Below are 20,654 nucleotides of genomic sequence, written 5' to 3' on the forward strand. Positions count from 1 at the left end.
ACGCTAAAAGTTCCCTTTCATTACCCCTTCAAAGGGCATCCCCCACCCCTCCCAAAGGTAAGCTTCTGTCAGCACAGCTTTATAGTGCCTGATTTTGCGTTTGTGTGAATGGAAGCATAGTTTCTTTTGCCCAATGTTATATTGTCATATGTATGCCCGGGAGTAGAATTGCTCGCTTATAGACCATGCTTATTTCAGCATTAGTAGATCCTACAAAACAATTTTCCAGAGTGGTTGTACCAGTTGACACTCGCAGCGGCAGTGTCTGAGAATTCCAGTTGCTTTACGTCATGTAATTATGCCCTTAAGATTTCTGCTGTTCTGGTTGGTGTGGGGTTTGTGGTATTTAATTAGAGGGTAATTTATGAAATTTTAATCTTTGTTATGAAATAGCTTGTTAGGTAGCTAGCTAAAGAAAAGGAGAATTATAAATATTAAAAAACAGCAAAACCAAACTAGGGTAACTCTGATGTGATACAAAGCAGTTGTCAATGTGTGAAAACCAGAGCTTCTGATGCAGGGGAGTGGGCTGATGGATTTGGCCATCATCCAGAGATAAGGCTATTTGCTGATTCTGTCCTCCACTCAAACGAGGCTTCAGTGCCTGCTTTGTCTCCAGAGAGAACTTCACAGCCAGTGAGAGAGGAGGAAAGAGTGAGAGGGGAACGACTGGAGTGGCTAATCAGCTGTGCAGTTGTGTCATGCTTTGAGACTGCCTCAAATTAGAGGGCCAAATATGAAAAAATCTAAGCTGAGTAAAGTAAGTTAGAGGATATTATTCAGATGACGAAAGAATGCTCTATTTTATAGAAGGATTCTTTCCATTAGCCCTCTGTGTAGAACCTTTCTTGTGCATTTGTAATATTTGGTTTGCCATAGTTCCACTTACACACATATACAGTCATGCACCACCTGATGGTTTCAGTCAACAATGGACAGCATATACGACAGTGGTCCCGTAAGATTAGTACCATACAGCCTAGGTGTGTAGCAGGCTATGCCATCTAGTTTTGTGTAAGTACACTCTGTGATGTTCGCACAACGACGAAATCGCCTTCAGAATGTGTCCCCGTTGTTAAGTGACACGTCTGTATAAAATAAAACCAGTTTCATCACTTACTATAGCAAGGATAACTGGCTCTCTGCATGTCGCCCTCTTGTGGTCAGGAGATGTCACTGCAACATCTTGTTTTAGCTGAGAAGAAACCCATTTCATTGCTGGGAGTCCCCAGGAGGGATTGGCTGTGAAGTGAAAAGCTAGGTAGCTAGTACCAGGTGGCACTTTTTTTTTGCCCTGTTTTTAGAAAGCATATGGACAGTTTAACATTAAACAAACTTATAGCTTAAACTCTGCATTTCTTTGGCAGCTGAAGGCTATGCTGCCTTTCAGGAAGATAGCTCTGGAGATGAAGCTGAAAGTCCTTCCAAAATGAAGAGGTCCAAGGGAATCCATGTTTTCAAGAAGCCCAGCTTTTCTAAAAAGAAAGAGAAAGATTTTAAACTAAAAGAGAAACCCAAAGAGGAAAAACATAAAGAAGAAAAGCACAAAGAAGAAAAACATAAAGAGAAGAAGTCAAAAGACTTGACAGCAGCTGATGTTGTTAAACAGTGGAAGGAAAAGAAGAAAAAGAAGAAGCCCATTCAGGAGCCAGAGGTGCCTCAGATGGATGTTCCGAATCTCAGACCTATTTTCGGAATTCCTTTGGCTGATGCAGCAGAGAGGACCATGATGTACGATGGCATTCGACTGCCAGCAGTTTTCCGTGAATGTGTAGATTATGTAGAGAAGTATGGCATGAAGTGTGAAGGCATCTACAGAGTTTCAGGTATTGGGGACACGCACTTACTTGGTGGTTTTTAAAAATTAACTTCACTTCCATTTTTCAAAGGAAGGAAAAATATTAACTTGTGAGGAAAATTGTGAATGGGTCCTGAGACTTACTCATTTCCTTGATTCTTCCAGTGGAACCAAAATGCCCCCACTCTTTGTGTGTGTGTGTTTTGGCAGGTTGCTTTTTTTATGATATTCCCTTTCGTTAGGAGGATTTACACATGAGTTATTCGTGGTTTCCAGCAGCCCGGAATGAGTAGTGTCCCTTTACTTGGGTGCACTCAGACCCTGCTTAGTTCTTCTCACCTTCTTCCCTCTCTGAGCAGAGCCTCAGTGTTGTGAGGGAGATCAGCAGGAGAGGGAAGGATAATCTGGGTTAAGGATGCCTCTTGGCCAAGAGATACATTTATTGATATAATCATATAATGTATTTCCTGAGTTCAGCTAAAAGATATGGGATGTTATTTGCTAAATGTTTAGGCCCCAAATGTGAATGCTTCTATCAGCCATGTGCAGCTATTACATATATTAGTGAAATTGATTTTCCATTTATCTATGTTCTATGTTGTTGTTAGTGCCATTGAGTCGATTTCGACTCCTAGCGACCCTGTGTACAGCAGAGCAAAACCCTGCCCGGTCTTTTTGCAGCATCCTCTCACTTCCAGCACTATATCAGATGATGCCCCACTGCTATTTATAGGGTTTTCCTGGCCAGTGTTTTCAGAAGTGGGTGGCCAGATCCTGCTTCCTAATCTCTCTTAGTCTGGAAGCTCTGCTGAAACCCGTCCACCATGGGTGACCTGCTGGTATTTGAAATACCAGTGGCATAGCTTTCAGCATCACAGCAACACTCAGCCACCACAGTGTGACAACCAACGTGTGTGTTCCCTGACCAGGAGGGTGATGTGGTTCCCAGACTGGGAAACCAACCCGGGCCATAGCAGTGAAAGCACCAAATCTTAACTACTAGACCACTAGGGCTGGCTCTATGTTCCATATGCATGAAAATTTAAATTTCTTACTTAGTAAGAATGTAATTCATATTGAGTGTCTAAAATCAAGCAAAGTGTATACTATTTAAAGTAAAAAGATTTTATTTCTTACAAAGCAGTATGACTTTTGTATTGGTATAGGATGAGAGTCGTGACCTCTGGCAGCATCTGTGTTCCAAATCATTACATTCTCATAATACAGTTTCTTGGTACTAGAGATCTATTTTATAAAATTCATTGTTGGTTACACATACTTTCATGAGATGAGTTAAATTATACACATTTAGAATATATGAAGAGATTACACTTAGTTTTTCCATTTAATTGGGTCGTACACATTTCTAGAAGGTAGATTTGATATTTAAGTTTTGTTGAGAAAGGGCAGGCATTTTTGATAATTGGAGAAACCTATATATAATCCCATAGATACCATGTTATCATTTAAGAGTATTTTGGCTAAAATGCTACTATTTTATAGAAAATAAAATAAGCAAATTAGGCATTGAATTTGAATTTATAACTCCTTAGTAACAAAAATAAACACATTTAAATGAATTTGAAAATTTGACTTTTAAGAATAATTTATGATGAATTGATTTTGAAAGATTTAAACAATGCTAACATAGCTGATTCTCTCACATGATTTTGATAGGCATGAGGAAATTTTGTTTTAGGTAAAAGTTTCTCTGAAGAGTTGATACAGCCTTGTTCGAAGGATTCTTATGCCTTTCACCTGTTTTTGATGCTGGCATTCTTTTGGAGAGTCCGAGTTGCGGGACTCCTCTGTTTGTGGCGGAGCGTTCACACTGGGCTGGTCCGTGCTTGTGGGCTCTGGGAGGCCGAGCTCCTGCTCTCATCAGCGTTTTGTTTGTTTTTTTAAGCTCTGGCACTGTGCTGCATTCAGCACACTGTGGGCTACAGAGTTTATGGCTGTGACCTTTCTCTTTGAATGCTAATAATAATACTGTTTTCTGCTGGAGATTTTTGGTTCTAATTCATATATAAGTTCCAGTTTTAAAACTAATATGTCATTTTGTGTATGCTCTTTCTCTACCTGGGATGCTTTATTTGAAGAGTCCAGTTTTTAAAAGGAAAATATTTTGATAATTTCAGAGTAACAACAAACCAAACACATATTCTAATTGTTCACTTGTGCAGTTTTCTGGGTAGGCACTTTTGGGGGATAATTAGATATGTATAAAATATATAGGAGACAGAGAGGAGGTCTTGGCCAAGAATTTCAGTTAAAGTTATCACTCACCATGTTTTGCTCATATTGTCATAAAAGTAAGAAAATAGGAAATATTTTCTAACTTTTCTGCCTCAAAGATACAAAAATGAGATTCATGTTGTTATTTTCATATTTGGAGTTATTGATTTTATTTTCCCAATGCTGGAGATTTATTTGATTACCTTATTCTTAAGTTGCAGATTTGTTGTAATGCCATTAGACAGCTGTCACACAGATGCAAGCAGGGCTGGTTGTAAACTGCTGTCCAGGTCAGCTGGCCCGAGTCCTTGCCTTTGCCCTTACGCTCTGTCAGCCTTGATTTGTGGCTTGCTTCAAATAATTTCCCTAAAGTTTTAAGTATTAAAACAACATAAGGCTACTTTGTACTCTTACGAGCAATCACTGTCACTGAATTGTGTCACTTAAAGGCAGATTGTACTTAATCCATGCAGAAATAGAAGTGTAAGGATGTACCCCTGAAATTTATACCATGTTATAAACCAATGTTACCACAATAAAAAAAAAAGGCAGATTGTACTAGACTTAAAGACTTATGTAATGTTTGAAAAACATGAGTTTTATGTGTCAATGTTTCTTTCTATCCAGTAAGAAAAGCAAAACAATTTGATTTTAGAAACTCAAATTTCAGTTTTTCTTTGTTCCAGCTCTGTTCCAGATTAAGAAAACGTGTACAAAATTCAAATTTAAAAATAGAAATTAGATGGGTATTATTTAATGGAGAATAATTTTTAAAGGGTTTGTTTAGATAGAAAACTCACCTTTTGCATTTATGATACAATTTTTACTTACAAAAATGTAATTACCCACAGCTTTCTGGAACATGCTTATGTATACGAGTTGAGTTGCATTTTATGTTGTCAGTCTTGTGACTAGTTAGGAAAAGCAGTTGGCCGCCTGTGTAGAGCAAGACTTATGCTTGGATTGTAGTTTAATTTTTGCCTGAATTTTTACTTACCTTAAATTTAAAAAAAATTTTTTCCCCTGAATTAATTGGCATATTTACTTACTGTATCCATGGTGGCTCTGACTTTTGTTCTGAATTTTGAGTTTTTCCATTATTATTGAACTTTTGGTTAAATGTACCCTCGAAGTACGGTCTTTATATTCTTTACAGAGAGACTGTGCAAACCTTATGCAGATAAATACTTCATAACTAGAGGCTTGTTATTGTTAGGTTGGCTCTTCTCAGATCTGCCCCCAGGGGTGGGTGCAGCGGTGAAGAAAGCTGTGTGTTTGATTTTTTTTTTCTCGATATTCTCTCTCTTCTGAATTTGAATGTTTTAAGGAATTAAATCAAAGGTGGATGAGCTGAAAGCAGCCTATGACAGAGAGGAGTCTCCAAATTTGGAAGAATATGAGCCTAACACTGTAGCCAGTTTGCTGAAGCAGTATTTGCGAGACCTTCCAGAGAATCTGCTTACCAAAGAGCTTACGCCCCGCTTTGAAGAGGCTTGTGGGAGGAGCACAGAGAGCGAGAAGGTGCAGGAATTCCAGCGCTTACTGAAGGAACTGCCAGAATGTAACCATCTTCTGATTTCCTGGCTTATCGTGCACATGGACCACGTTATTGCAAAGGAACTGGAAACAAAAATGAATATACAGAACATTTCTATAGTGCTCAGCCCAACTGTTCAGGTACACGGCCTTCTCTGCACACGCGCTCTCTGCTGCTGGCCCTGGGGAGTTAGGGGAACATTTTCTGTTGCTAAGTCACATTCAAAGCAATTAATCAGTGAAAGTAGATAATGAATTAGCCTGAATATTGATCTTTTTCTTTCATAATGTGGACAATGTCAACATAAAAGATAATGAGCATATTTGCCCTTTAGCTTGTAGCTATATAATTTGGATATTGTACCATCTTTGCTGTGGGTTTATTAACCAGTTCCTGATGACAGTGGTCTGTCATTAGTAGAGAGGGAGCACATAGTACCTGCAGTTACAGAGTTCATTTACAGGATTTTTGAGATTTCAGTTATTTCTTCAAATAGCATTATTGCTTAATTATATCACACACATATGAGACTCAAGTACAAAGGGGCCTCATGTTATTTGTTTGGTCAGGGATTTAACCTGAGGATTTTATTTATAAAGATAGATCTTAGAGAAGCATTTCATGAAATCTTAATCTGAGGAGGCGTTTCAGGGGATTGGGTAACGGGGTAATTGGTGTCTCTCTACAACATGAACTCTTGGCCTGCATTGATTGCTGCTCATTTCCTGCTGACGTCGAGCATGTGTTTTCCTTTAGTTAGAGTCATTGATATTTTAGTCAGGCCAGCCAAAAAAGGTGAAAAATGAGAGGATGGTTATATTTTTTATTTTAAGCCTCTTTTTGGCCAATATGCTAGAGTATTCTCAGTCGTTGTCTGTTATAACACACTAGCAAAAGAGTGTATTTTCTTTTACTAATTATTCGTTCATTACTCATTGATTATATATCTCAAATTTCAGTTTGATCACTCACATTAGTCAGGATTTCAGAATTTGGTAAATATTACATTGTTACTTAATATTACTGTAATATGGGTAACAGTATCACAGAAGATTGAAGTATAACTTGTAAGAGTAAGATTTAGGTAGGAAATAATTTGTCTTACTAGCTTTCCAGCCAGCCTAGTGTCTAGCATCTGAATGTCATACTTAAACCCTGGCCGTGCATGTCTGCCCTGAAGGCACGCGCTTCTGGAGTGAGGGCTCTCCCTCTCAGCCCAGCTTACAGCTGCAAGTGCTCTTTCTTCTTCACATTTCCTCGGGAGATCCTGTGTGTGTGTTAAAAGGTCTCAAAATAACTCGAAAATAAAGAACATAAGATTTTTTTGATCAGTTAATATTATAGTGCTAAAATAGAACAAATTGATGGTCATCAGCTTCTGCATCCTTTTCCTGGCTTTTTTTTCCCAGTTCCTCATAGTGCTTGAGTACATGACTTAGCTCGTATTTTTACATTCTCTAAATTGGCCACTAATTAGCAAAGCATGTCTAGTCACTACTGAGGAAAACTTTAATTCACGTGTCCAGAATTAAAGGATGTACCATGCAGTAGATACAAATTAAATGAAATAAAATGATAATTTTAATGGATTTCTTGCAAATCTTTTTATTTTTTTCTTAGATTAGCAATCGTGTCCTATATGTGTTTTTCACACATGTGCAAGAGCTCTTTGGAAACGTGGTACTAAAGCAAGTGACAAAACCTCTTCGATGGTCTAACATGGCCACTATGCCCACACTGCCAGAGACCCAGGAGAGCATCAAGGAGGAGATCAGAAGACAGGTGTGTGTGCTCAGCCCTGCGCGTTTGCCCTGAGGAGCCCACTTTTGCTCCTGCCCTTTTGGAGACTCATGATGATGATGGTGATGAGCTCTTGTTCATTGAGCACTTTCTGTGTGTCTGCAGCTGTTAGGCACATTCCTCACAGTACACCGAGGCCAGAAATTTCCATCTGGTGCTATTTCATGCCAATTAAATCAGAATAGCATGGTAGAAAGAGCACAGGTTTTGAAATTAAAAGACATGGCTTTAAATTCTTGCTCTGCTCCTAATTGACTGATTTTAGGCAAATTGCTTAACCTCCTTAAGCCTCAGTGATCCCCCCCCCCTTTTTTTTTTGTGAGGAAGATCAGCCCTGCGCTAGCATCTGCCAATCCTCCTCTTTTTTTGCTGAGGAAGACTGGCCCTGGGCTAACATCCGTGCCCACCTTCCTCCACTTTATATGGGATGCCGCCACAGCGTGGCCTGCCAAGCGGTGTGTCGGTGCGCGCCCAGGATCCAAACTGGCGAACCCCAGGGCGCTGCAGCAGAGCACGTGCACTTAACCACTTGCCCCACCAGGCCAGCCCCTAGTGATCCCATTTTAAAATGGGTCCTCTTATAGGTTTGATGTGAAGTTTACCGTAAATGAGGTAATGCATTAAAGATGCTCAGCGTGGTGCCAGGCCCATTGTAAGCAGTCCAAAAATGTTAGTTTATCCAGACAAGGTTGCTATTCTCCACCATATTTTACAGATAAGAATACTGAAATTTGGGGAAGTTAAATAACTTACTTTGTGTTACATGGTTACTAAGGTGTAGAACCAGAATTTGACCCCAAATCCTGTGCTTTTCCACTATGCTACTTTGATAGAAGAAACAGTACCATTTGGGTGTATGTGTGTATTTGGCAAGCTGAATAAGAAATTCAAGACTAAACAAGAAATTTACATTTGATTATTATTACATCTTTTATTTGCATACATGTTATCAAATCCCTGCTTGCTTTTCTTCTATCTGCTCTGAGCTCCCATTTCTTGTTAGTTGATGATATGTTGGGGGAAGGGATGTGAATTAACTACTGTTGAACCAATGTAACTTAATGAAGGAGAACCCAGTGCCCAGGCAAAACAAATGAGAATGATTTTTCAGTCATATCCTTGAAAAAATAACTTGTGCCACAATTTTATTCCTTTACTGATAATTGAAAAGTAGTTGATTCTACATCTTTAGAAATTGGATGTGGTTTTATTTTAAGATAAGACATGGAATACTACTCAGGGTGTGGTATATTGTTTTCTAGGAGTTTCTTTTGAATTGTTTACATCGAGATCTGCAGGGTGGGATAAAGGATTTATCTAAAGAAGAGAGACTATGGGAAGTACAAAGAATTTTGACAGCCCTCAAAAGAAAACTGAGAGAAGCTAAAAGACAAGTGAGTAAATTTATTATTTTGGTACATCATGTTTATAATAAAATATAAAAAGGTGCTGGAGTCTTTTATATACAGCTATTTTAAATATACAATATATACATGTCTCTGGAAGTAAAGTTCCCTGATGGGAAGGAAATTTATTCACTCAGATGTTCCCAGTTCTGGATTATTGATCCTTCAGCTCGGTGTCAGGGAAATTTAGAAAGTTGGGGTTTTTTATTAAACGTGATTTTACTAAAAGATGTATTGTCATTCCCTGCTTGGTTGTACCTGTAAACAGAGCTTTCTAAGCATGAGAAGCAGTCAGATAGTGATACATTTCAGAGAACGCTGGGGAATTTAAGGCCTTGGAGTCAGATCTTTGGAAACACGTGGAGGTGCTGAAGATCAGGAGGGATTCTCTTTTCCTAATGATAGAAAGAGTGGCATGGGACTCCTGATAAGTTTGGGGGACACGAGTCGGACTTTGGATCTCCCCTCTAGATTAGTGTGTGTTGCTTGGCCCTGAGACTTTGAGTTTCCCAGCCACACTAAGGCTAAGATCCCAAATCTTTGGACCCTCTTACAATCCACATACAGATTCAATGGCTGGTTTCAAACAGCACTTCCAGGGAATGTTAGTTAGCGTTTATCAGACTGGGAGAGCGTGATCAGTGGTGCATCGCCATTGTGGTTGTGCTAAAAGACAAGGACAACCCTTCATTGTCGTTGCTTTAAGGTTAGAGATTTGTATTTATATTTCCTTTTTCGGAAAGGAAACAGTCACGAGATTTTTACGTGTGCACACCAGGACTAGGAGACTAGCAGAAGCCCCGTGTGTGTTTTTCTTCCTTCTTTTCTCCTGCTTGCCAGATTATCTATCTTTTGCTTCCTATGCCTGTTTATTATTAGTATTAGTATTATTCCCTTCATGATTCAGCCTGGAATAGGTTTTAGTGACTGATCAACCAGGCCTCATGGTTGTAATTGTTAACCATGTGGCATTGCCCATCAGCCTTTAAATGAAGGGTCTCTAACCTAGGACAGGGCTGATGTGGGTTTGGCTTTCATTTCTCTTGCTTCTGTATCTCTCTTGGGTAAAGGAATTGTGACGTAGCAAACCAGAGGCAACATAGGAAGGGATGGAATACTTTTACTTTACCAGTTTTCTTGATGCTATCTTTTCATGCCTGCTCATTAATTCACAACATGCTCAAAAGGTCCTATCAAGTTGATTTCAATGTTGAGGGATAAATGACTTTTAAAGGTAGAAGTAATATAATTCATTATATTAGACTAAAAATAAGAAAAACCAAGATCATGTCAATAAATGCAGTAAAAGCACTTGGCAGAATTCATGATAAAAACTCTCAGCAAACAACTTTCGCAGCCTGATAAAGGACATTTACAAAAAAGTCTGTGATTAATGTCGTACTTAATGGTGAAAGTCTGAAGCTTTCCACTAAGACTGGGTGTATGAGGCAAGGATCTCTGCTCTCACCGCTTCAGTATTGTACTGAGGTTCATTCTAGCCAGGGCACTAAAACGAAAAAGAATGGACTACCAATTGGAGAGAAATAAGTCTTGGTACATAGATAACATGATCATCTGTATGTAAAATCCTAAGGAATCTATAAAAAAACTAATAAGTGAGTTTAGCAAGGTTGTAGGATACAAGATCAGATATACAAGAGTCTGTTGTATTTCTGTATATTAGCAATGAACAATTGGATATTGAACCTAAAAAGAAAAAAGAAAACCTAAGTAAATGGAGCGATATATCTCAATATTGTTAAGATGTTAGGTTTTCTCAAATTGATCAATCCCAGTCAAAATCTATACAGGTGGTTTTTATAGAAATTAACCAGCTCTTCATGTGGAAATACAAATGACCTAGAATAGCCTAAACAATTTTGAAAAAGAACACCATTGGAGGACTCACGCTACTAAGACTTACTATAAAGCTGCAGTAATCAAGACGGTAGGTAGTGGGTTAGGATACACATATAGAATAGAAAGTCCAGAAATGGACCCACAGATATATGCAGTTAATTTTCAACAGAGATGCTAAGACAATTCAGTGGGGAAGGATTTTCTTTTCAATAAATGGTACTGGAACAATTAGATATCTATATGAAAAAAAAAAAAAAACCTTGACTCTTTCCACACAATATATACAAAAATAACTCAAAGTGAATTATACATTAAGACCTAAAAAAATCTTCCAGAAGAAAATACAGATGATCTTATTGACTTTTGCTTAGGCATTGATTTCTTAAATAGGACACAAAACTCAGAAACTATAAAAGAAAAATTTGATAAATTACATTGCATCAAAATTTTAAAACATGTTCTTCAAAAGACACTTAAGAAAACAAATAAGCAAGCCAGAGGCTGTGACAAAATATTTGCAAAAAAGACATATCTGATAAAGGACTAGAACTAGAATACATAAAAAACTCTTACAACTTAAGAAGACAATTCAAAATTTTTTTAGGCTTTAATTTTTAGAGCAGTTTTAGTTTCACAGCAAAATTGAGAGGAGGGTACAGAGATTTCTCACATACCTCCTTCGCCCCTACATGCATAGTCTCATCCATTATCAACATCCCCCAGCAGAGTGGTAGATTTGTTACAATAACAATTCAGTTTTAAAAAGGCACAAATGTGAACAAGCATTTTACCAAAGATGATATACAGATGGCAAATAAGCACATGCAAAGATGTTCAGCAGCGTTAATCATGAAGGAAATACAAATTAAAATCACAATGAGATACCACTACACACCAACCCGAATGGCTAAAACTTTATAAAAATACCAAGTGTTGACAAGAATGTGGAGCAACTGGAATTCTCATATATTGCTCTTGGTAATGCAAATGGTACAGTCATTTTGGAAAACAGTTTAGCAGTTTCTTATAAAATTAAACGTACGGTTGGTTACCATATGACCCAGCAATCCCACTCCTAGGTATTCATCTAAGAGAAGAAAGCATATACCCACACAGAACATATGCAAAATGTTCATAACACCTTTAGTTTAATGGCTTAAAACTAGAAAAGACGCAAATGTCCATCAGCTGGTGAACAGATAAACAAATTGGGGTACGTTCACATCGTGGTATATTACTCAGCAAACTACCGATACAAATGACAAAATAGACGAATCGTAAAAGCATTATGCTAAGTGAAGAAGCCGGGTAAAAAAGACTACTTACTGATTGATTCAATTTATATGAAACTCAAGACAAAGCAAAACTATAGCAATGGAAAGCAAGTCACTGGTTGCCAGGGGCCAGCAGATGGTCGAAGAGCCCAAGGGTACTTTGTGTGGTGATGGAAATGTTCTAGAATCATGATTGTAAGTGGTAGTTACTTGACTGTATACATTTGTCAAAACTAATTGAATTGTATGCCTAAAATCGACCTCCTTCAAAACATAATAAAGTATCACAGAAGGTAATTTATGTGGAAGGGTTCCAGAAATGGTGAGCACATTAACCAGAATTGACCATTTTTCACAGTGAAGCCATAGACTAAGATCCACATGTTATTTTCCAAGCCCAGTTAGCAAATGCCCATCTATCCAGATGGTTCATCTGACTGTTACTGTTATTTTTTTAATTCTAGGAAATGAGAAGGAAACTTCTAGAATGGTGACTGATGTGACTTTGTTGAATATGTGTTATATATAGGCTGACCAAGTCTTTTTCATTTGTCTTACTCAACAGGAGTGTGAAACCAAGATTGCACAAGAGATAGCCAGTCTTTCAAAAGAGGATGTTTCCAAAGAAGAAATGAATGAAAATGAAGAAGTTATAAATATTCTCCTTGCCCAGGTAAGCTAAATTCTTTTTCTCTTTTTTGCAAGATTCTTTTTTTTAAGTAAAAATTGTATTTATAGGCACACCTTGTTTTATTGCATTTCACTTTATTGCGCTGTGCAGATATTGCATTTTTTACAAGAGCCTCCACCAGCAAAAAGATTACGATTCATTGAAGGCTCAGATGATGGTTAGCATTTTTTAGCAAAAAGTTATTTTTTCATTAAGGTGTGTGCATTGTTTTTTTAGACAGAATGCTGTTGCACACTTAATAGACTACTACAGTATAGTGTAAACATAACTTGTATATGTATTGGGAAACCAAAAAATTCATATGACTCACTTTATTGTGATATTCACTTTGTTGTGGTGGTCTGGAACTGAACCCACAAGATCTCTGAGGTTTGCCTGTATTTAAGGTGTGCAACATGATGATTTGATATACATATATGTAGTGAAATGATTACTACAGTCAAGCTAATTAATATTATCTCCTCACATAGTTACCTTTTTTGTGATGGGAGCACCTGAAATTTACTGTCTCAGCAATATTTCCAGCATTCAATATAGTATTATTAACTATAGTCAACATGCTTTACATTAGGTCTCTAGACTCACTCATCCTATATAAACTGCAACTTTGTCCTCTTTAACCAACATCTCCCCATTTCCCACACCCCCCAGCCCCTGGTAACCATTGTTCTACACTCTGCTTCTATGAGTTCAACTTTTTTTTTTAGATTTCCACATGTAAGTGAGATCATACAGTATTTGTCTTTGTCTGGCTTATTTCACTTAGCATAACGTCTTCCAGGTTCATCCATGTTGTCATAAATGACAGGATTTCCTTCTTTCTCGTGGCTGAATAATATTTCTGTGTGTGTGTGTATACACTCCACATCTTCTTTATCCATTCATCCATTGATAGACACTTAGGTTGTTTCCATGTCTTAGCTATTGTGAATAATGCTGCAAGGAGTGTGGGAGTGCAGATGTCTCTTTAATATCTTGTTTTCATTACCTTTGGATATATATCCAGAAGTGGATTGTTGGATCATATGACAGTTTTATTTTTTATTTTTTGAGTAGCCTCCATACTGTTTTCCATAATGACTGTACCAATTTACATTCCCACCCACAGTGTACAAGGGGCTCCCTTTTCTCTACATCCTCACCAACACTTATCTTTTGGTTTTGATAATAGCCATCGTAAGAGATATGAGGTGATATCTCATTGTGGTTTTGATTTGCATTTTGCTGATGATTAGTGACACTGAACATCTTTTCATATGTCTGTTAGCCATTATGTATGTATGTCTTTTGAGAAATGTCTATTCAGGTCCTTGGCCCATTTTTTAATCGGGTTGTTTTCTTGCTATTGAGTTGTTTGAGTTCCTTATATATTTTGGATATTAACCCCTTATCAGATATATGATTTGCAGATATTTTCTCTCATTCCATAGGTTGTCTTCACTCTGTTGATTGTTTCCTTTGCTGTGCAGAAGTTTTTCAGTTTGATGCAATCCCACTTGTCTGTTTTTGCTTTTGTTGCCTCTGCTTTTGGGGTCATATCTAAAAACTCGTTGCCCAGATCTATGTCAAGAAACTTTTTCCTTATGTTTTCTTCTAATAGTTTTATTGTTTCAGGTCTTTCATTTAAATCTTTAATCCATTTTGAGTTGATTATTATATTTGAGTTGATTTTTGTATATGGAGTGAAATAAGGGTCCAATTTCATACTTTTGCATGTAGAAAACCAGTTTACCAACACCATTTATTGAAGAATCTAACCTTTCCCCATTGTGTGTTCTGGGCACCTTTGTCAAAGATCAATTGATCATAAATGTGTGGATTTATTTCTGGGCTCTCTGTCCTGCGCCATTGGTCTTTACGTCTGCTTTTATACCAGATATTAAAAAAAAAAAAAATCAAAACACACTGTTTTGATTATTATAGCTTTGTAGGATATTTTGAAATCAGATATTGTGATGCCTCCAACTTTGTTCATTTTGTTCAAGGTTGCTTTGGCTATTAGCAGTTTTTTGTGGTTCTGTATGAATTTTAGGGTTGTTTCTTCTATTTCTGTGAAAAGTACCGTTGGAATTTTGATAGAGCTTTCATTGAATCCATAGAATCCAGAAAGCTTTGGGTAGTATGGGCATTTAAACAATATTATTTCTTCTAATCCGTGAACATGGGATATCTTTCCATTTATTTGTGTCTTTTTCAGTTTCTTTCATCAGTGTTTTATAGTTTTCAGTGTATAGCTCTTTCACCTCCTTGGTTACATTTATTCTAAGTTTGGTTTTTTTTGATGATATTGTAAATGGAATTGTTTTCTTAAATTTCTTTTTCAGATCGTTTGTTGTTAGTGTAATGAAGTGCAACTGATTTTTATATGTTAATTTTGTATCCTGCAGCTTTACTGAATTTGCTTATTAGTTCTAACTGTTCTTTAGTGGAGTCGTGAGGGTTTTCTATGTATATAAAGATCATGGCAAAAAGAGGAAATTTTACTTCTTTGCAATTTGGATACCTTTTATTTCTTTTTCTTGTCTAATTATTCTGGCTAGGACTTCCAGTACTGTATTGAGTAGAACTAGTGCGAGTGGGCACCCTTGTCTTGTTCTTGATCTTAGAAGAAACACTTTCAGCCTTTCACTGTTGAGTATGGTATTATCTGTGGGCTCGTGATATATGGCCTTTATTATGTTGACATACGTTCTTCCTATACCCATTTTTTGAGAGTTTTTATTGTTAAAGAGTCTTGAGTTTTGTCAAATCTTTTTTGCATCTATTGAGATGATCAAATGATTTTTATTCTTCAGTCTGTTAATGTGTATCACATTTATTGATTTGCATATGTTGAACCATCCTAGCATCCCAGAGATAAATCCCACTTGATGATGGGGTGTGATCTTTTTAATGTGTGGTTGAATTTGGTTTGCCAGTATGTTGTGGAGGATGTTTGCGTCTATGTTCATCAGGGAAATTGGCCTGTAATTTTCTTTTCTTGTAGTGTCCTTGTCTGCCTCTGGTAGGAGGATAATGCTGGCCTCATAAAATGCATTTGGGGTGTTCCCTTCTCTTCAGTTTTCTGGAAGAGTTTGAGAAGGATTGACATTAATTCTTCTTTATATGTTTGGTAGATTTCATCTGTGAAGCCATCTGGTCCTGATCTTTTCTTGGTTGGGAGATTTTTGATTACTGATTCAATCTCCTTACTTATTTGTCTATTCAGATTTTCTGTTTCTTCATGATTCAGTCTTGGTAGATTGTATGTTTCTAAGAACTTACCTATTTCTTCTTGGTTATCCAATTTGTTGGCATATAAATGTGCATAGTAGTCTCTTATAATCTTTTGTATTTCTGTGGTATCAGTTTTAGTGTTTCCTCTTTCATTTATAATTTTATTTATTTGAGTCCCCTCTCTTTTTCTCTTAGTCTAGTAAAGGTTTGTCAATTTTATATTTTCAAAAAGCAACTCTTAGTTTCATTGATCTTTTATATTGTTTTTCTAGTCTCTATTTCATTTATTTCTGCTCTGACCTTTATTTTTTCCTTCCTTCAGCTAATTTTAGGTATAGTTTGTTCTTTTTTTAGTTCTTTGAGTTGTAAAGGTAGGTTTTTTATTAGACATATTTCTTTTTTCTTAATGTAGGTATTTATCACTATAAACCTTCCTCTTTGAATTGCTTTTGCTGCATTCCATAAGTTTTGGTGTGTTGTGTTTCCATTTTCATTTGTCTCTAGATATTATGTGATTTCTTCTTTGACTCATTGGTTGTTCAGGAGTGTTTTGCAAGACTCTTAATGGTCATTTTATATTATAATTTGAGAAGCTCAACTACAGAGATATGAATCTTTTAACCAAACTTGTAAGATGATTTAGAGGTTTTAGAGGGACTGTGCCTGTTTTGTTTGGCCCTACCTTTATGTGCTGTTTGCTTAAATGTTCAGCTGGAAAAAGAAACTACCTTCTATTGAGTGATTGCTTCTTACTGGACACTGTTCTAGATGCTTTACTTAATCTCATTTCATCCATACGCAGGTCTGAGTTATTGGTATTTTCCCTAATTTACAGATTAGTGGTACTTGTTCCACATTAATGAGATTGGGCTTTAATAAATATTTTTAAAACATGTTCTTTCTGATGTCACAAAGTTTGGGATCCTTGAAGTGTAACAATACAGATTTTAACTGATAATTGTTGCTAATAACACCTTTTAGATATTTTAGATATTAAATTTTATTCTTTGCAGGTGAAAGTTGTTGGAGATGAATTGTTTTATTATTCATTCACTGATTTGACAAATAGCTCTTGAGTATCTACTGTATTCCAGGCATAGAGCTCAGGATGAGCTCTTTTCTTTCTTTCTGAATTTCTCAAGTTATCCTTACTCTGTTCCAGAAATTCCCAGAGTTTGACCAGAAAGGAATGAAGTTCTAGGCTCTGACAGCATAGTCTGTCTGTGCTTCCAGAAACTCATGTATGTGGGATACCTAAAGCCTTACAAGTTACAGTCCTTTTCTGTCACTTCTGAAAAATACATTGTTTTGCCTAGCAAGGACACATAACTCTTCTCCTGAAGAGAGAATCAAGTTCCAGATTATATCTTTATTTCAGAATTTTTCAATCTGATATTTCTTGGAACATTAGCTTTAATAGGTATGCCAAGGTAAAAGAAAAACATCTCTGTTTAGGGCCGGCCCCGTGGCTTGGTGGTTGAGTGCGCGCGCTCCGGTGCTGGCGGCCCGGGTTCGGGTCCCGGCCGCGCACCGATGTACCGCTTCTCCGGCCATGCTGAGGCCGCGTCCCACACACAGCAACTAGAAGGACGTGCAACTATGACATACAACTATCTACTGGGGCTTTGGGGGAAAAATAAATAAATAAATAAAATTATTAAAAAAAAAAAATCTCTGTTTAGAAACACCTGCGGAATACTGCATATTCCGTCTCCAGGAGAGAGCCTCCATGCATACTGGAGGCTTTGTGCACTTGAGAACTTGACCAAAGCTTCTTTCAAGTTTGGTCACAGGTGCTTATTCTCTTGATATCTATTAGTTTGGAAAGAAATGCTGTAGACCTTTTTCTGCCTCCAACTCCTCATTTCCATGACCTTACATCTCTGTCACCTCCTAAGTTTTATCTGCTTTGGTTCTTTTCTCTAGATTGAAGGGGCTAGCTACATCTTGGGCAGATAGGGATTTTTCCCCCTTGGTGATCCAGTCAGTTTTAGAAATGTATACTCTGGGACTGGGCTGGTGGTGCAAGCGGTTGGGTGTGCGTGCTCCACTGCAGCATCCTGGGGTTCGCCGGTTCGGATCCTGGGCATGCACCAACGCACCGCTTGTCAAGCCATGCTGTGGCAGGCGTCCCATATAAGGTGGAGGAAGATAGGCACGGATGTTAGCCCAGGGCCAGTCTTCTTCAGCAAAAAAAAAAAAAAAAAAGGAGGATTGGCAGATGTTAGCTCAGGGCCAGTCTTCCTCACACACACACACAAAATGTATATTCTGTTAAAGCAGAATATTTACTGTTTAAATATTATCTCTGGGAACATGGGTTGAGGAGGACGGTGGCTTGTGGTGAGGAGAAAAGATTTCTTCTGTGAAGTTCTTTTCTTCACTAGATCTGCTTTAAGGTGATGCCGTCACCAGCTGCACATCTCCTGGGTCCTTCTTTTCCTGGTGACACTATTAAAAGCCATGTTGGCCCTAAAATAGACTCTGCCTTTACTGAGAGGTGGGAAGGCATTTAGAAAGGACTAGAAAGCAAAAACAGACTTAGTTACTTGAAAGCTTGGTACCCAGTGTATAGCCTCACAGGGAGCCTTTGCAAAATGAGAACATGGGATTCCTAAGTGGCATTTTATGTCATGAAAACAGTGTAGTCATTCCTCCCAAACAACTTAGTTTACCTTTTCTCAAAGAAGCCTTTTCTTGACATTAAGAAACAGGATGTTTTTTGGTTGTACAATACAACAAGCTTTCTCGTAACTTGTGTGTTAATGTGTATGGGGCTAAAGAATTCAAAGCAACATAGGAGACCCAAAAAAGTGACATTTCCTAGACTCAGACTCTCAGAGGTGTTCACCAGTGATCATTATTTTAGGAGAATGAGATTCTGACTGAACAGGAGGAGCTTCTAGCCATGGAGCAGTTTCTGCGCCGACAGATTGCCTCAGAAAAAGAAGAGATTGAACGCCTCAGAGCTGAGATTGCCGAAATTCAGAGGTAAAAGAAAGCTGAGGATTTTGAAATTTCCAAGAATATTTACTTAAATATAAGCTTAATTGTTTCAGCTCTTGAAAAATTAGGCATCTGAGATCTCTAAGTTTCTTACTTATTAAGTCTTAAGAATGGTGTTATATTAAGTAGATTCATGAAAACCTGATAAATCTAAAAGCAGGGAAGTAACAGACGAGCATGTGTTTCTCTACTGATTTGTAAAGTTTTTCTTGTAGTCGTCAGCAACATGGCCGAAGTGAGACTGAGGAATACTCCTCTGAAAGTGAGAGTGAGAGTGAAGATGAAGAGGAACTTCAGATCATCTTGGAGGATTTACAGAGACAGAATGAAGAGCTAGAAGTGAGTTTGGGGGACAGATAACCAAAAATCACAAGAACTTCTAGAAAGTTGTAGAAACCACATATTTCCCCTTAGAATTTTTCTTCTTTTCCTTTGTAACCAACTGGAGAGGCTGAATAGAGAGGCATTTAGGGAGATGTCTCACCAAAGAGCATGCAGGGCACGAGCTGACCTCTGGCTGAGCAGATGGCACAGGTGTGGCCTCCTCAGGCTGTCCCTGAGATGTGGTGACCTTTCCTGACTGTAGTGTACCACACAGAGCCTTCTCTCCCACTTAAAGGTTAGCCTCACCCAACTACTGTTTGAGCAGCTTTGAGTGATCTGATCTGTGTTCCCAGAGAAGATGAACAGAGCAAGAAATGGTAGAGGAAGAAGGAAGAGTTTCCTGAGTCTCCCTGTGGGCAAAATGAGGGACAGAGTTTACTCTTGGTCCTTAACCCATAAGCAGCTGGCGAGAGTGAACTCGGCCCTAGGGGACCGAGACACAGCTGCACGGTGAAGAGGGAGCAGCAGCTGTCAGCGGTCTTGATCAGATTGTCCCTTCTCACCCCAGATGAAAGTGTCGCCAGGTGTTTTACCTGCGAGTTGAGAGAGAGAAGCCATTTCCTTCTTAGAAAGGAATCTAAGAGCAGTGGGACAGCTTGGTCTCCCTCATTCAGGTGTGTTCAGCTGCTGGGGCAAACCAGACCTACCCACCACAGAGAAAGCTAGAAGAGTTCTGCACAAAACCACCCCCTACAAAAGCCCTGTCCACACAATCTGTGGACAGAGTTCAGAGAGGATGCTTGTTGAGGCTCAAGGTCAAGGCGCTCGCCACAGCCAGGGGGCGTTGTGGGAGAAGCGTAGCAGGCGTTGAGACCTGGATTCTTCAGACAGCTCTCACATTAGCACCTTACTTTGCTTTCTTAACATTTTGCGGATCATATTAAAATCCTTAGTAGGAAAACATATTCCAGAATTATACTTGGGATATAGGCTAAGCTGCTGTAACAGAGAGAATACTCGCGTGGTTTGAACAAGGTAGTTACCGCTGTCCTCTGGCAGACATCCAGGTCTGCCTTCCTCCATTCAGGATTTTTTCCAGTTGGGGTCCAAAGTGGCTGCTCTGTGTCTTGCCCACTCTTACTCAGCAGGCAGGGGGAGGGGAATCAAGGACTTCCCAGGTAGTTGTCAAGGTGAGAACACACGTGGAACCCAGTGCTTCCACTCCACCATGTTAGCAAAGGTGCAGTCGTGTGGCCTCGGCACGTGGGAGTGTGAGATTGGCTACTGTTGTACATTACCTCAGCCTTGCTAAGTGAGTGCAGGTAATTGAGAACTCATAGTAGTTTTCGGTAGTTTGAGTAGCACAGTTCACATGGAAAGTAATGCTGTTCACAAAAGACAAAGGACATTCACTTTTGAAACAAATCCAGCATTTTGTCCTGTCGATAACTCCCCCCTCTAATTGCTACTAAAGTCACTTTTGTCTTCCTCTTATCTAAGGGCTGGT

At 38.3% G+C, this 20,654-nt stretch overlaps 1 protein-coding gene across 3 annotated transcripts in view; it reads left to right on the plus strand.

Moving 5' to 3' along the window:
* Nucleotides 1-20,654, plus strand: part of RALBP1 (ralA binding protein 1) — a 63,421-nt gene that overhangs the window by 40,509 nt on the left and 2,258 nt on the right. For all 3 annotated transcript variants that reach the window (XM_058556712.1, XM_058556711.1, XM_058556710.1), the window contains 7 exons: nucleotides 1,368-1,826; nucleotides 5,361-5,710; nucleotides 7,191-7,352; nucleotides 8,633-8,764; nucleotides 12,476-12,583; nucleotides 18,687-18,808; nucleotides 19,039-19,162. In XM_058556712.1, the coding sequence (XP_058412695.1) occupies nucleotides 1,368-1,826; nucleotides 5,361-5,710; nucleotides 7,191-7,352; nucleotides 8,633-8,764; nucleotides 12,476-12,583; nucleotides 18,687-18,808; nucleotides 19,039-19,162 (1,457 nt within the window). The remainder of the gene's footprint in view (nucleotides 1-1,367; nucleotides 1,827-5,360; nucleotides 5,711-7,190; nucleotides 7,353-8,632; nucleotides 8,765-12,475; nucleotides 12,584-18,686; nucleotides 18,809-19,038; nucleotides 19,163-20,654) is intronic.

The sequence above is a fragment of the Diceros bicornis genome, chromosome 16 (assembly GCF_020826845.1).
Source record: "Diceros bicornis minor isolate mBicDic1 chromosome 16, mDicBic1.mat.cur, whole genome shotgun sequence".
Taxonomy (NCBI): Eukaryota; Metazoa; Chordata; class Mammalia; order Perissodactyla; family Rhinocerotidae; genus Diceros; species Diceros bicornis.